We start from the raw sequence: 16,309 nt of genomic DNA, 5'->3' as shown, positions 1-16,309 counted from the left end.
GACTTCTCTCCACCCTGGCAGGCAGAGAGCCCCGTGCAGACTAGGCCAGGTTAAAGATACCTATTTGAAGCTCTGCCCTTGCTGTACACCATAATCAGCTCCTGAAGTGGGGCCCAGCTGGGATGCTGGGGACCCCGGAACCGCCGCGTGCCCGGCTGCAACCTGGAGGAAAGAGGGTGCCGGCAGCCGGCTGCGCAGGCTGTCCCATGCAGGTGGGCTCCCACAGGGAGGGGGCCAGGATGCTGCTCCGGGGACAGTACACCAGTCTCCCCGGCAGCTGCTTCACAGCTCTCCTCCGCCAGTGGTGGGAAGCACCTCTTGCTCCATCCCTCACCGTGCTGTATCCAGGCTGGGGCGCTTCCTTGGCTCCAGTGACGGCACCAGCAGCACGGAGATCCCTTCTGCAGCTCCGCGCAGTTGCGGTGCGCTCGGGGAGGAGAGATCAGACGAGACTTGCTCCTCGCCCTAAAGGGTTTGCAACTTCTCCGAGAATGGGCAAATCCCGATAAGAAGAGGGAGGTTTCTCTGCAGGAGGCGGTGGGTGCCAGCAGTGGCAGGGAGCTCTGCGGCGCTGCGGGAGGGGGCTGCGGGAGGGTGTGCGGACCCCGGGCAGGCTGGTGGGTGTCCTGCCGGGGAGCCGGGCTGCGGTGACAGCCCTGCGCCCAGGGCAGGGGCAGAGGGGCAGAGGTTCCTCTTCAGGCACCTTCACTTTTCACAACCGAGCAGCAGCCGATTCTGGTGATGCTCTTTTCCTCCAGCCCCTCAAACCTGTTATTTTCTACAGTGTTTCGTGCCTCAGCCCTGCTGCCACCCCCAGCACAGGCTGCACATGTCTGGGGGCAGCTGGAGGGACCCCGGGATGTGTCTGGGCTGTTGTGACAAACAGCTAAATGCTAGCTCCGGCTTGCTGTCCTGCTATGTGGAAACATATTAATTGCATTAGTATTTCCACTGGAAATTATAACTTAGATCCATTAAGTTCATCCAATTTCCTTACTCCGCTTCTGCTAAAAGGACACCTCTGCTTTTTCCACGGCAGCACCTTATCAGGGCCACCAGTGCTAAATCTGTGGCAGCCTAGTCACATCCATGTGACACTTCAGAAGAGGCCACACACTACCTCCACCTTCAGTCTCCCCCTCCCCTCACTTCCCCCTGAGGCAGCCCAGCATCTGAGCTACTGAGAAACAGAACACCCTCTTCATCAACAACAAAATCAGACACCAAATCCCATTACTAATTAGTAAAGATGTCCCGTAATTTAGCTTGCCCTGGATGGTCTTTAGGTCATTCACAGGTGTAAAGTCAGGAGGATTAAGAGCTTATAATATTTGTCTGGCACCATTGCTGCCAATTCCAGCAAAAATAATGGAGCTACCTTCTTGGGTTTCCTGCCACCACAAAATACACACATGCACACACTCTCTATTTTATGAATGTTTACATACCCGAGCTGCCAGGAATCTCACTCCCCTTGCTTCCCACCACCTTAACACACTTTCCTGTATCTCTGCAAATTTGTTTTCTCACCGAGCAGCTAGTAATATCCCTTCAGCTTGGGAGCAGGCGGAGGCCGGGCTTCCTCGGGTGCCAGAAAAGCCTGGCAGAGGGCGCACCTGCGAGCTGTGGTTTCCATCCCCAGCCATTCACACCTCCCAGTGGCTACCCAGAGATGTTCCATGGAAGGAGGAGCGCAAGGCCAAAATAAAAGGAAGGATTAAAAAGTTAGGGACAGGCGGGGAGCGGCCACGCTGACATCCGCCTACTCCCCCTGAAAGGCCACAGCGTCTGAGGAGGCGCCTGGAACGGAGGAAACATCTACACCCGCTTGCGGAGACCAGCAGAAAGGCACTTCCACACCTCCACCTCCACCTCCACCTCCAGGGCCACAGCCAACAAAAATAGCACCGGACCCAAAAGATAATAATAGAATAGCGACTGTAGAAGGCTTCAACTTATTTTACACCCCCAGCAGAAATAAAGGCAGGAGGTTTATCCTTCCTCCGCCCCAGCCGCCGTCTATTGGAGCACTGCTGCAGAAAAGACATGTCTGTTTACCTGAAGATTTGGGGCTCTGAGCAACCCGATCTAGTTGAAGGTGTCCCTGCTCATTGCAGGGGGGTTGGACTGGATGACCTTTAAAGGTCCCTTCCAACCCAAACCATTCTGGGGTTCTAACATTCCCATGGGAGCGGGGGGAGCAAAATGCCTAACTCATCTGAAACTCAAAGGGGAAAACCACGCTCGTGATGAAAGCACTTCCCTTTCCTATTCCCTTTCCTAGCTTGAAACTTTGGAAACTAGGGGGGGGAGGGACAGGAAACAAAACAAAACAAAACAAAACACACACCCCGCCCCCCCTTGTTTTCAACAATTCAGGCTTTTCTGTACTTGGTTCTTGCTCCGTAACTCTTAACTGATGCAATCAGACCTGCAGGCTTCCTATTGCCGAACGGCTCCAGGTGAAGAAAAGTGGAGGTGTCTCAAGATAGCAATCTTCCTCTGCTGCTATGGGAGCTGCAGCATCACCAAATATACTTGTGGCAAAGCTGGCACCTGGATTCAGTTTATGCTCGGTGCTCGAAGTAACCTCTTATTACCCTGACGGGGAGTTAAACTGGGCAAGGAGGGCAGCCCCGCCGCGGGACGGTTCTCCAGCCTTCAGCAGAGGCCGGCGTGTGAAACCCTGCCCAGCGGCGCGGGGACGAAGTAGTGCTGACTTGTGCTTCCCAGGGCTGACCTCCTCCTGCCCGGCCCAAACAGTCGGACGTTGCACAGCTCATCCCAACTTTGTGAGGTGCGCCTCCGAGCCCATCCGGGTTAGAGTATGAAGAGTAAAAGCAGACCCTAACTATGCAAAAATAACTGATCTGGGTTAGATCAAAGGTCTGTTGTGGCCTTCTTACCTCCAAGAGCAGCCGCTGCTTAGCAGGAAAAAACAGGGGAATGAGAGAGTGATGCTTTTCGCTGTGCATTGTCCAGCAACGTGTGGCAGAGGTCTGCCTGTGCCTTTAGTAAACCTCCAGGGACTTTTCCTCCATAAATTTGTCCAATTGCTTTTTTGACCCCGTTTATACTTTTGACCTCCACAGCATCGTGTGCCAGCGAGCCCACGGTTTTATACATGCACACACGACTGGAAAAAGTACTACTTTGAACCTCCTGCCTTTATCATTCCATTTGCTGCCCCTCACTTCATCCCTGTTTCCTGGCCTTTCTGGTCCCCACCAGCTCCGATTCGGGAAACCGGTCCTTCATCACTCCCTTAAATGTGTGCCCGGATCTGATGAGGAACCTTATCCCTCTGTATTTTGAGACAAGTTTAGCACCTGCTGGCATTGGAACCAGGGAACGAGAATGCTCCAGAAGCTGCTCCTGAAGCAGGACTGACCTCCAGCAGGACGCAGGAAGGGCTTGGGAAGCCCTGGGCATTTATTCCTGCTTCCCAGGGTGAGCTGCAGTATCCCAACTGGAATGTGCTGGGCCTGGATGGATTGACCCGCACGAGAAGGCTAGTGCATTCATTCACTTCTTCAGTAATCTTCTTTAATAATTGACTTTCATTTATTCATTTACCTATCTTTTCTTCTTCTGCATCTCTCAGAGCTGTGGCAGGGCTCTGGCAGGAGACGCGAGGCTCCCGTTTTTCCATCCCTGGGCTCGGTGTGAATTCATGCCCACACAAATTCCCGCTCCAGCCCGGAGGGCTCTGACTTTTAGCCACGAGGTGGGGCGAGCAGCTAAATTCCCGATGTGAGCATGTGCGCAGCCCATGCAAAGCAGACCACCGTGGAGCCAGGGTTCACCAAGCTAAATCTCTGGGGGGAAAAAAAAATAAATTCCTTCTCGGCTTCAGCCGCCGCCACTCGATCCGTGGAAACGTGCAACCTTCAGCCCCCAAAGTTTCCAAAACAAATGCACATGGGGCGAGCGAATAATGCAAAAAATAATACTGATAATGGGGCTGGGTGGGCGGCAGGGGGTGCTGGCCCTGGGCTCCCCGCTCTCAGCCTCGCAGTGTGGCCGGCTGGTGGCGAGGAACTGGGGCCAAAACCGGGCCTGGAGCGACTCAGTAGTGAAATAGTTAGCTGGGCTGGCTTTCTCGGTAACTCTTGGAAAGTCCCTGAAATGACGTTTCTAACCTAACAATTAAAATGGGTTTAATTATAGAGAGGCTCAGAGCCCTGGGAACAAGCACCATCTACAGAGTGAGTAAACAACTGCAGAAAATAATAGGCTGCTCTCTGCCCTGGTTACTCCTCACTTCTGGCCAAGGCAAGGGGAAAGGGAAAAAAAAAAAAAAAGAAACTAGAAAGAGAAGGAAATTCGAGGAACCTGATTGCTCTCCTTAAGTAAATAATAATAATATAAAAAAAAAAAAATCCGGAATAGCCAAAGCCTGTGGGCGTTTCTCTGGGTTGGTTGTTTTGGCCGTTCTTGAAGACCGAAGGAGGGGAGGAAGACCAGCCGCCGGCTCAAAGTCCAGGTCCCGTGGCTCTAGAGCAAACAGAAGGGGAAGTGGCTCCTAGGCGTTTGAAGTTTTCGCTGCCATGGCCGCTCGGCTGGGCCTCGTGCCGCCCAAGGCAGGGCCTTCCTCCTCCGCCGGCTGCAGCGGGAGCACGGGGTGGGAGGAAGAGTCCGGATGCCATCGCTCGGCCTGCGAGGAAGCACCCGCCAAAGTTACGGTGTGCCCCAGGTGGGGACACAGGTTTTGGGGCAGCAGGGTTATTTGGCGCCGCGGCGCCCTGGTACGGGCAAACCTTGGGAGCCTTTTGCCTTTTTTTTTTTTTTTTTTTTTTTTTAAAAACACAGAAACTGCCGCCTCCCCCCCGCCTCCCCCACTCCTCCCCGCCATATCGATATCAGTATGAATCATACTTTGCCTACTAAAATCTGGAACTGATTACTTGCTCGGAGACATATTTTTCTTTTTTTTTTTTTTTTTCCAGTGTTACAGTTTGGAGTTCTGGGGGAGGAAAGGCAGGACTTATCAAACACCCTTTTAAAGGGCGAGCACGTATTTTAACGATTTAAATTAACGTGGACGCGAGCGATTTCCCCCCTTGCAGAGCCCGCCGGGGTTCAATAAAAATAGGAAAAAAGGGAGTAAGGCTCCGGGGGGCGTGTGGGGGGGGTGGTGCTGGGGGGAATCAACACAAAGACACCGGGCTGGCAAAGACCGCCGCGGGCGAGCGACCGCGCCGAGCGCGCAGCCCATCCGCTGACACCCCAGTGGCCCCGGATGGGACGGAGGTAGCCCCCCCGTTCCCCCTCGGGACCCTCCATTTCCCGGGGCGGGGGGCGAGGAGACGCCGCCGAACGGCGCACCGCGGCCGGGGGGGGAGCGGCGCGGTCGCTGCTCCCGGCCGGGCCACGCGCGCCTTTGCCCCCGCGCCCAGGCCCCCGCCGCGCGCGCGTCCCCGCGCGCTACGCCGCGCGCGCAGCAGGCCCGCGCAACTGCCTCCTCCACACAGCGGGGGAGTGCGGGCGGCGGGCACACACTGACCCCCCCCGCGCCGCGGCTTTTTTCCCCTTTTCTTTCTTTTTTTCTTCTTCTTTCTTTTTTTTTTTTTCCTTCCCTCTGTCCCTCCCCACCCCCCGCCTTCTTCCTCCCGAAAGTTTTTTCTGGGCTTCGCCCGCCCTGGTGATTCAGTCGCGGTGTCAATCACCCTGCCCGCCCTCCTCCTCCTCCCCTTCCTCCCGCCGACGGCTCCTCCTCCCGGGGTAAGTCCGAAACTTTATAAGTTGAGCTTTTCCCCCAGCCCACTGGAAGCGACGAGCGGGCGCGGCGGCCGGGCGGGTGGCGGCAGCGTCGTCGGCGGGGGGAGGCTGCGCGCCGGGGCGCTGGAGGCTGTGCCGTACCCACGCCGTGACTCCTCGTGTCCCTCTGTGCCGCTGCCCCACCCGCTTCCCCCCGCACCCCCCCTCGCTGGCCGAAGATGTCCACAGCCCTGGTGTCGCCCACCATCTTCGACCTGAGCGAAGTTTTATGCAAGGTAAGGGCGCCGTCGGCGGCTGCTCCTTCGGCTTCGGGGCTTCTTTGGAGTTCGTGTTTGGCGTGGGGTATTTTTTATTCTCTCCCCCCCCATTTTGTTTTGTGGTCGGGAGGAAGTGTGGCGCAGGGGTCGTCCCGTCCCGGGGCGAGGGGTCCCCCGCCACCGCCGCCCGCCCTTCCCGCCTCGGCCGCCGCGGAGGAGGAGGCGGGGGGACAGCCCCCCGCGCTCCTGGCGGGCTAAGCCGCCGCGCCGGGCGGGGAGTGGAGGGGGGCGATCCGGATCCTTCCCCTGCCCCCGGGGTCGCCGCGCTGCAACACGCCCGGGCGCGGCGCGGCGGGCGGCGGCGCTGCCGCGGGGCCGGGCGGGCTCCCTCCCCACGGGGCTCGGCCGCCCCTCGCCCCAGCCCTGCCGGAGGGGGAAACGGGGGTTGGGCGGGAGCCGTCGCTGCGCTGCGGGGGGGAGCGGCGGGGCGGGCGCCAGGGCTGCGCGCTGCCCTTCCCGCTCGCCGCCGTCGCCCGGGGGGGCTTTCCCAGGAAAAGAGCTCCGGCCTCGGGAGTTTCGAATTGTTTTTTAGATGCAGCCGGCGGCTCCCCCCGCGTCTGGCGCTTGGCTCGTTTCGTTACTGCCCTTCGTGAGGGTTGCGCGGGGGGGGGGGGGCGGGGGGACGGGCGGCCCGGGGCCCTCGGGTGGAGCGGCGAAAGGGGCTGAGGTTGCTGCGGAGTGTGTTCGGGGTGGCGGCGGTGCTGGGCGGCCGCCGCTCCCCGGGCCGCCCTGCTCGCTGCCCGGCAGTGGGAGCCGGCGGGGCTCCGAGCCGAGCCCTGCCGCGGGAGGCTGCCGGGGCTGCGTGGGGACGCCGGAGGAGGCGGTGGCAGTGACCGGCCCTTGCTTTCTCCCCGCAGAGCAACAAGATGTTGAATTACAGCCCCTCGGGTGTCGGCGGGTGCCTGCTGGACAGGAAGGCGGTGGGCACCCCGGCCGGCGGGGGTTTCCCTAGGAGGCACTCTGTCACCCTGCCCAACTCCAAGTTTCACCAGAACCAGCTCCTCAGCAGCCTGAAAGGGGAGCCGGCTCCCATGCTGGGCCCCCGGGAAAGCCGCTTCCGGGACCGCTCCTTCTCCGAGGGTGGCGAGCGCCTGCTGCAGCAGAAGCAGCCCGGGGGACAGGTCAACTCCAGCCGCTACAAGACGGAGCTGTGCCGCCCCTTCGAGGAGAACGGCGCCTGCAAGTACGGCGACAAGTGCCAGTTCGCCCACGGCATCCACGAGCTGCGGAGCCTCACCCGCCACCCCAAGTACAAGACCGAGCTCTGCCGCACTTTCCACACCATCGGCTTCTGCCCCTACGGGCCGCGCTGCCACTTCATCCACAACGCGGAGGAGCGGCGGGCCGTGGCGGGCGGCCGGGAGCCCGCCGTCACTGACAGACCCCGCCTGCAGCACAGCTTCAGCTTCGCCGGCTTCCCCAGCACTGCTGCCAGCGGGCTGCTGGACAGCCCCACTTCCATCACCCCGCCGCCCATGCTGAGTGCCGACGACCTGCTGGGCTCCCCCACCTTGCCTGACTGCGCCAGCAACCCCTTCACCTTCTCCAGCCAGGAGCTGGTCAGTCTCTTTGCCCCCAGCATAGGGGTGCAGGTGCCCAGCGGGAGCTCCCCCACCACCTTCTTGTTCAGGCCCATGTCCGAGTCCCCCAACATGTTTGACTCGCCACCCAGTCCTCAGGACTCCCTCTCTGATCAGGAGGGCTATCTGAGCAGCTCCAGCAGCAGCCACAGCGGCTCAGATTCCCCTATCCTGGACACCTCAAGACGTCTTCCCATCTTCAGCAGACTCTCCATCTCCGACGACTAATCTGGGGTTTCCTCTTACTCCCTCCCCCCACACCTCTATTATGATGTTAAGCTGAACTCCCCTCACCCTCTCCCCAGTAGTCTGAGCTGGATGTTAACGTGCCCACCTGCCTGCTGTAGACCCACTGGCTTAAACCTTAAGTGCCAAATTACGATGAAAAGCAATAACGTTTACAAAATTAGTGCCTTTAACACTTTCACTGTGACTGTATTACCTCTCCAGCTGCAGAGGGCACCAGCAGCTCTGTGCACTTCCAGATGTGCAGGAAATGTCCGGATCCAGCTCCCTCCACTGGCCATGTACTGCATCGCCCCCTCCCAGTTCCTTCCCGACTGGCCAGTTTCCGCTAGGCTGCAGGCATGTGGGCAAGCGTTAACATCCAGTTCTCTTTCTCACCCTCCCCTTAAAGACTAAATCTTGCCTGGATCCGCTCAGGTCTGCGGGAAGGAAAGCTGAGAACGGACAAAGATTGTAACATGAGTGGGACTTCGACTGGGAGGAAGAAAACAAAACAAAAAAAGAAGAAAACAAAAACCAGATGGACTATGAGAGACTTGATTTTGGTGCTAAAAGTTCCCCGTGTATTCATGTGACATCTTAAAACAAATAAAGAAATAGAGGGGGTGGGGCTGACGGAAGTCATTCCACACACACACAAGTTCGTGTAAACAAAGTTCCAGTAGACATAGCTTTAATGGTTTTGCTCTAGAGTACTTTAGACCTATCTTAGAGCACTCACGCCAAGCTTTTTATTATTTTTTTCTGGGTTTTTAATTTTGTATAACTTTTCAGAAATTGGAGAGCAAATTTTGCTTGTCACTGCACAACAATATAAAAAAGCTTATTTAACTTATCAAAACGTATTTATTGCCGAAACCTATGCTTTTTTGTTAATTTTGTTCATATTTATCGGGATGATGAATCCATAGAATATATTCTTTTATGTTTAAATTATGATCTTCCATATTAATCTTAAGATTGTGAAGTGTCTTTTCCTTTTTTTCCCCACAGTTTAATATATTATACTACAATGACATTTTTTGTAACTTTTCACCTTTTTTGGTTATTTTATTTTAAAAAATGAAAAATTAATTTAAAAAAAAATGCAAAAACTGTGTTTGGATTATTTATTTTAGAATTCCCCCCTCCTGTTTTTTTTTTTTTGTGTTGGACTGCAAATTGAGTTAATGTGCTTCTTTGCCTTTCCACTTTTCCTCTTCCCCTCCCCTGGGTCTTGCCTACCTGGGCTTTAGAATGTACATACCTGAGCTCTGTTGAGAGGCAGCGTGAAAGGAAGACCTTTTTCTTCCTCTTTTGTATAGATTCTTCAAGGAGAAAAGCCTTGGGCTCAAAGTGCCTATCTGAAGACATTCCAAATACAGTTTGTCTTTGTGTTTCTGTATTCCAAGTTTGGAGTTTTCCTTGCCAAGGTGAATGGGACTGGCACAAAGAGAAAAATGAATGTAATTTTTTTTTCCCCTGTTACTGTTCACTACATTGCTTTTTCTTCCTCTTTGTGTGAGTTTATTTAAAAGAGAATCTCTTTTGTAACGACTGTTTGCAGTTTAAATCAATAAACCCCAAGTTTTTTCAAGAAACTGACAGTGGAGCTGGTTTTACTTGCAAAAATCAAGGGGCTGGTTTTAGACAACCACTCAAATGCAGATAATTTTCTTGACCCTTGAGGTGCCCACCGTGTGCTCGGGCATCCCTCCATCATTCCCCACTCATTCAATGGGTCAGCCCTGCATGCGCGTGGGGGCTTGGATCAATGGCAGCAAATACCTGATGTGGCCTCTACCCCCCTCCCTGTCTCTTACGGAGTCCTCTTCGCATCCGGAGTTGCTCAGTCTGTTCCTGCAAACTTCTTTCTGATGAGCGTAGCTTAAACCTTGGATTGGTTTTTATTCCTCATGTGTGTGCCCTGTGTTCCTGCACAGCTCATTCCCCTTAAAGGAGAGTCTGTGCATGTGTTGAGTGAGGCTGAAGTGGGATGTTGAAGTGGTGCATATCTCCCAAATCTCAGGCCTGGCTTGTTGGTAGTACTGGTCCATTTTGGCAGAGCAGCTGTTTGGTGTGTGGCATGGGAAAGAAACACGGACCGCCAACAAAGTCTTGGTGTACGCGCAGAGCTCTGTGCTATCGCATTCAAGTCGTCAATCCCAGAAACTTCCGAAGCCAGTGGTTTTGTTCAGGGACATTTCTTTGCCAGCACTGCTCATGGTGAAAGTCTTGTGTTTTCACCTTTGAGCTCTCCTCTGGAGCAAGATTGGCGCTCTTTATCTGAAACTGTTCCAGGTCTCTTCCAAATTGGGGGTGGAATATTGCTGCCGAACCACCAGTCCTTCAGCTGTCTTGACATGCCTCAATGTTCAGGAGAGACGTTTCCTAATTCATGTTGGAAAAGTTCCTGCCGCACAAAAGCTGCAGGATCCCTCAAGGCTTACACCGACGTACCTGCCCTGCTGTTGGCTTTGTGCAACGCTCTTTCTTGTGTGGTCTGGCACTAAAGGTGAGCTAGGTGGAGGAAAGATGGTGGAAGAGGAGTGTGGCTGGTAGAAGCTGGTTCCCATGAATGGTGCAAAAGCTGTACGGGGGGTTTGCTTGGCAGATGCTGACGTAACTAGGGCACAGTGGGGTCTGCATGTTGGTCCCTGAGAGAAGAGCCTCAGGCACAGCCCCGGTACTGCTCAACGGCCTTCAGATACCTTCTGCTGACCACAGCCTTACCCCTGGGCACAAAGGCAATGAGGGCCACATGAGAGATGGGCTTCTGCCTGGAAGAGACGTGCTTGGCTCCAGCAAGCAGCCAGGCCTGCCTCCTTCCCCGCTGCTGGAAGCTGAGCCGCCAGCCCCTGAAGAGCAAGGCATATCTGATCTGGAGAGGATCCCAAGCCTATCGCGGGGCGTGCATGTGGAGCTTGAAACTGCTTGCTTCCTCTCTGGACTTTCTGTGCAGCTCTTCAAACAAATAGTCTTTGCCCGGTTAATAATTGATAAAGAAAATAGCTGTATTAGTTGCACAGTGCTATTGGTATGGCAAACAACTGTGAAGCTGTGCTAAAAGTAGGTCTTTGCTCATGGTACTCGTGTACTTCCCTCGTCCTTCTAGTGCACTAGTCCTGGGAAGCCAGCACCATCCTGTGAGTTTGTTAATGATAAATGCTCTGTCACTCAGTGTATTGCTTCTTGAAACTAACCTTGAGCTAGATCACGCAGGGGATAGAGAACAGCAGAACAGGCAGCATGAGAAGTTCACTTTTTTTAATAGTTTGAGAGAGAGCGAGCGAGCTCGCAAGAGCCTCCAGCAGTGCAGGGATCTGCCTGATCTGCAGTTGCTCCTGACGTGCCTGGGGTGCCAGGGCAGAGAGGAGCAGCCACAAGGACAACATACCTGTCATCACATCTAAGGTGGCATGGCAGAGTGTGCCTCGGTGCACTTCACAAGTTGCACTTGCAGCTCTTACTGTTGGGCAGGGGGACACCTATGGTGGCTCTTGCTGCTCTTCATGTACTTTTTATTGTAGTCATGGATGCTTGCTGCTGTGGGCTCCTTGTAAGAAGGCTGGCTCCATGCTCCTGGGCTGCAGGCATTAGCTGTCACTTATTTTTTGGCTTCAAAGTCAGGTGACTCCAGTGCTATCCACCTTCAACATATCTAGCTGTCTTTGGAAATTACAGCCGGCTTGCCTGTGCCAGTTGCCTCTTGGTAAGGAGTAACAGGATGACTTTGATCTGCAGAGCTCCAGGTGGCTCAGATCCCACCCCGGTAGCTGCCTCCCTCCTTCCTAATTCCTGCAACAGCTGTAGGTGTCCCAGCAACTCTACTGGCTCCTCCCTTGCTATGGGCTAGGTGTGGCTTTTGTACCAAAACATCTCCAGTTCTGCAATCAGGGGCTGTAGAAACAGAGGCCGCCTCATTTCCCAAAGTCCTCGGTAGGTGAGGGCTGCAAAATCAAATAGGATTTCTTTGTTGTTGTTGTTTTTAATGGCAGTTGGGAACTTTACTATCTAGTTTTGGCCAGCCTTTGTTTAGCATTACTTGCACATAGGCATGGTGTGCCAGATTCCAAGTAACAAACAAAACCATTTAAAAAGAACCCTGAAATGCCCCAAGTTCCTGGTCCTGACAGAATTTGCCTCATCAGCATAGTCATGAAATTGTGAGGCAGAGAAGGAAAGAACTTGGAGAAGTGGAGAACAGCAGAAATATGCCTGGAAGACTGTTCCAAGCTGGCTCATATTTTCAGTCTGTACAGTTCCTGCGCAGGGAGGGCAATGGTCTGTGACTAGGACTTGGAGCTGCTGTGGGAAATCACGTGGGGAAGACTGGGGCTCTTCCAGGCCTTGCACAGCAGAGGGGAGGTAGCGGTGGGGCAGGAAATGATGGGGTCACCGTTAGAGACTGGGAGCAAGGCAAGAGCCAGAGGTCAAGTCCACACAGCATGGGGCTAGCGAGGGTGAGAGAGAAGCCGTGCTGGAGAGAAGTCTCGAGTCTGAAGATTTCTTCACTAATGGTGTTTGGATGCGCGAAGGCTAATGAACTGGGTCTCTCCAGTGGGGCTCAGGAGCAGCGGCATTGAGAGGAAGGTCTGCATAGTGGATAGCCTGCTGGATACTGTCTGATGACTATGCCCAAGGATATGAATGAGTATTGAGATGCAGTAATACATGCGAAAACCACAGCGTGCCCTTTGCACTTGCTAATTGCTGCAATTTGTGTGGCCTGTGTTGAGGAAAGTTAGCGTGTGCTTGAGCCTGGAGAAAGAGGCTTTGGGAGAAGGTGCAGCGGTCAGTGTGTGAGCAAAGAGGCTCCTAGCTCCAGTGCTGGAGGTGTTGTGGTGGCTGGAGGCTGCAGATATGTCCAGGGGTGGCATTGACACAAAAGCACGGCGCCAATACCCACCTGGGAGGGAGAGAGGGGCTTGTGCTTGAGGGAGGCTCCTCATGCCCTACGTATCAACTGGCAAACATCAAGACTTGTGGTCTCATACCCCACAGTGGGGCCAGGGAGGCAGTGCTTCTGCATGGTGAGTGAAGTGAAAACAGGCAAGAAAAAAAAGAAGAGTGAAGAATGGTGCCTTCCTTACCTGGGCCCCACAGAAAAGGGGTCAGGAGGAGCCCATAGCAGAAGCAGTTTGAGGGGTATGAACCAGCCACAAACAGGAGGAAAACAGCAAAACTAGTGTTGTGAAGCAGTTCAGCTGGGAGGATGGGGTGACACCCATCGCAGAGGGTCTCTCTGGGCTGGGAACACTGGGAGGGATGGCAAGAGTGGCTCGGTGGGGATGCTGCAAGCATCTGCCGGGAACTCGTGGAACAGCCCTGGCGCTCGAGGCTGAGTTCAGCCCAAAACGTTAGAAGATGATTCTGCCTGGTGATGTAAAATGTCCTTTGTTTGGAGACTCTCTGGCCTGTTAAGCAATGCCTGTTCCTCACAAAGCTGACGCTTATTCCCTAGAATACTTCCAGCGAAATGAAAAAAAAAAAAAATAGTTCCTCTAAGACACCCTAAACCAATACCTGCTGTGACTAAGCCCTGTGGGCAGCTCCGCGGCTGATTTATATCCTCCCCCTCCAAACTGAAGGGGTTAGAGTGGAAACAGACGCTGCGTTAAACATAGCCGAGGGCAGGGCGGGAGGCAGCCCTGCAGTGAGGCGGGGAGGAAGCGGGGCTGTGGGGCGGCTGCTGCCAGGCGTGACGCCGCTTCGGGTTTCCTCCTGGGCAGAACAGAGCTCCTTTTGGCTGGTGCAGCTTTATGGGCTCGCCTGGGTTTATTATACTGCAAATGTTTTGAATTCCACATCTCAATTTCCAGAGAGGCTTTGCTTAACTTTTGCTGCTTCCCCCCCCCGCCCCCCCCCCCCCGAGTTGTGATTTCTTTTTTTTCTTTTTTTAACTACCGCTGCCTTAACATCTTCTTTTTGCCCAGGTTTTGGTCAAAGTTGCCGTTTTCTGAGCAAACAGAGGAGCGGAGTTCTCCTTGCCTGGGCTCCAGCTGCAAATTAATCTCTTTTCATAGTTTCATTTTATGTCCGCCCACTATCCCCACCACATTAACTTAGTCAACACGTGGAAGTGAAATTTTTCCGTGCAGGATCCTGCAGGCTGTAAGGCAGTGTGGAGCACGTGACTGCCAGCTCCAGCGTTTTCTTGCACCTCTGGGTGGAAGGAAGTTTCCTCATCCCCCACATATGTGAGCGGTTGCCGGTGTGATGTGAAAAGTTTTAACAACTGGAGCCGGTGGAAACATTTCAGCGTTCAGCATTTCTCTGTGTATTTAAAGTCCTACCACAGCAGCCGGGCGGAGGCAAAGCCGTAGGTATGGTATGTTTGCAGTACCTCCGGTGCTACCAGACCACCGGTCGGCAAAAGAGCTGGTCGGACATTTTTCAGTGGAGTCGTTCTGTCTCTGCGGTGTTTTTCTCCCTCCCAGAGAGGACAGAAAGCACAAGCGATGACAATGCCAACAAAGAAGGATGGAGTCTGCTTGGCCCATGTAGCAGAGGCACTTTGAACTTCTACATGATGCCTTTCATGTGTGGGCCTGGGAGGACTTTACAGGTGTTCCGGGCACTTGGCAAATATAACTGTACCTATTCCACAGGTTTTAAAGCCCTGTTAGCTATACAACTGCTAAGTGAAGGGGATTGTCCAGCGGTGTCACAGCATCACAAAAAGAGCTGCAAAAATAATTTAGGACTCCTGATACTTTTTCTCCTGTCTTAGTCTCCAGGCAACAGCAAATATTTCTCCTGAATACTCTGGATGAGCAGATGCCAACGTTGATTCACAGGAAAAGGATGTAGCCACGCAAGCCATAGAAATGTTGTTTGGGATGGTAGCCACAGCCCCTAAGGAGACATTAAGCAATATGGAACAAACTCCAATTAAGTTATTTCTTGAAGCTCTTGCTGTGTTTGCTATAAAGAGATCTCTTGAGCAGTCTTATGTGGGACCCATTGTGATTTACCTTGACTACAGCTACACGGAGGGAATATACTGTGTTTCTCACAGCTCTGGAGATGCTGCAAGGGCTTTTGGCCGCTAGCAAAGTTCTGGTTTACTAAGAAGTTACAGGCACCAGAAATGAGGAAAAGTTTTGTTCAAGGCCAACATCAGAGTGTAAAAGGTGCACTTTTGCTTGGAGAAGGGATGGTGCTGACAATGTGCAAAGAAGCTCCCTCTTTATTTTCTCTCAGCCTCAGATCTTCTGTGCTGTGTTTACAAATAACCCCATTTTCCCCATGATTAGACCTACAAATTCACCATGGGATTAAAAAGCCGAGAACAAAGCTAGTTTACCCCCTCTTGAGGGTGCCCAGCCAAAAGAGCTAGGGGAGCTGCAGAAAATCGTTTTCCTCTAAGTTTAGGTCGTGTGGCTTTGGATTCATAGACTGAATCTGCTGACCAAGACATTTTCCTTCTTCCAGCACTTTTCTGACCAGGAAAACACTTTCATTGTGGATGAAAACAGAACTGAAGATGTTTTCGAAACACTGGAAAATTTGTTTCAGAAGCGAGTAGTTTGTAAGAACTTGAGGGCAGGCAGCTGGGGGAGGCCAGCGGTCTCGTGATGGAGGCCGGAGACAGGCCGCCCGTGGGGTTATCAGTGTATCATCCAGGTTGGCAGGGACTTCTAGTGAGTCATCCAGACCTTCACTCTTAACTGTGACAGGACTGATCTCATTATCCCCAAACCACCGCTCCGGCACAGAGAGTTGTCTAGCAATAGCCTTGAACGTCTCCAGCCCTGACGCGTCCACAGCATTCCCTTGTCAGGCAGTTTCAACGCTCAGGCTATTTTACTCTCTCTCTATGTAGTCTAATACTTAACCTGAATGTCTCCTACAGAGGTTTGTGGCCATTAACTTCGTGTCCCATCCCCTTTGGTTAACGAGACTGGAGTCCAGTTGGGCTCCAGGTGAAGTCCCTGCAGAATGGCACATGTGGTTTCACCTTTCAGCTTTCCTGCCAGCTGCGCTCTTCCCCAGCCTGCTACCAGAGGATCTGCTTTTCCAAAGCTTTCCACTCCTCTCTTCCCATGCCTGCTCAAGACCAGGATGTCCTAAATCCACCCTGGACTTCCATTTTCAGCCTGTTTCTGCTCTCACTGATGCTGGTTCTTGTGGAGGAAAATTCAACCTTCCTGGCATAATCTGTGATGAAGACAGGAGAAAAATGCTGTATCAAATGATATGGTTCTGTTAGGAATACAATGGGTTACAGAGCTCGACCTCTTGTCACAGCATTGTGCTGCCAACCAGGGCCCTGCCCCGTTATTGTGGGGCATCCTGGCTCCCTGCACACAGCTTGACAGTGGTGGGTGCCTGGTTCTTGGGACTTTATCCCCACTGGATTGCATGTACGGTGTAAGCATACATGCATAACATCTAGCTCTGATATTAGCACCATGCTCCACGGTGCCCAGGATCCTTGGGCGGTCACCCCGCTGTCAGGCT

At 53.6% G+C, this 16,309-nt stretch overlaps 1 protein-coding gene across 1 annotated transcript; it reads left to right on the top strand.

Moving 5' to 3' along the window:
• The first annotated feature begins 5,750 nt into the window (after nucleotides 1–5,750).
• ZFP36L1 (ZFP36 ring finger protein like 1) lies at nucleotides 5,751–9,444 on the top strand. The gene is made up of 2 exons (XM_063333540.1): nucleotides 5,751–5,996; nucleotides 6,896–9,444. The coding sequence occupies exons 1-2, from the start codon at nucleotides 5,940–5,942 to the stop codon at nucleotides 7,844–7,846; spliced, it is 1,008 nt and encodes a 335-aa protein (XP_063189610.1). The 5' UTR covers nucleotides 5,751–5,939; the 3' UTR covers nucleotides 7,847–9,444.
• Nucleotides 9,445–16,309: the final 6,865 nt, after the last annotated feature.

This window comes from Chroicocephalus ridibundus, chromosome 4, assembly GCF_963924245.1.
Source record: "Chroicocephalus ridibundus chromosome 4, bChrRid1.1, whole genome shotgun sequence".
Taxonomy (NCBI): Eukaryota; Metazoa; Chordata; class Aves; order Charadriiformes; family Laridae; genus Chroicocephalus; species Chroicocephalus ridibundus.
Note: the sequence above shows the minus strand (reverse complement) of the source record. Positions and strands in the feature narration are given on the sequence as shown.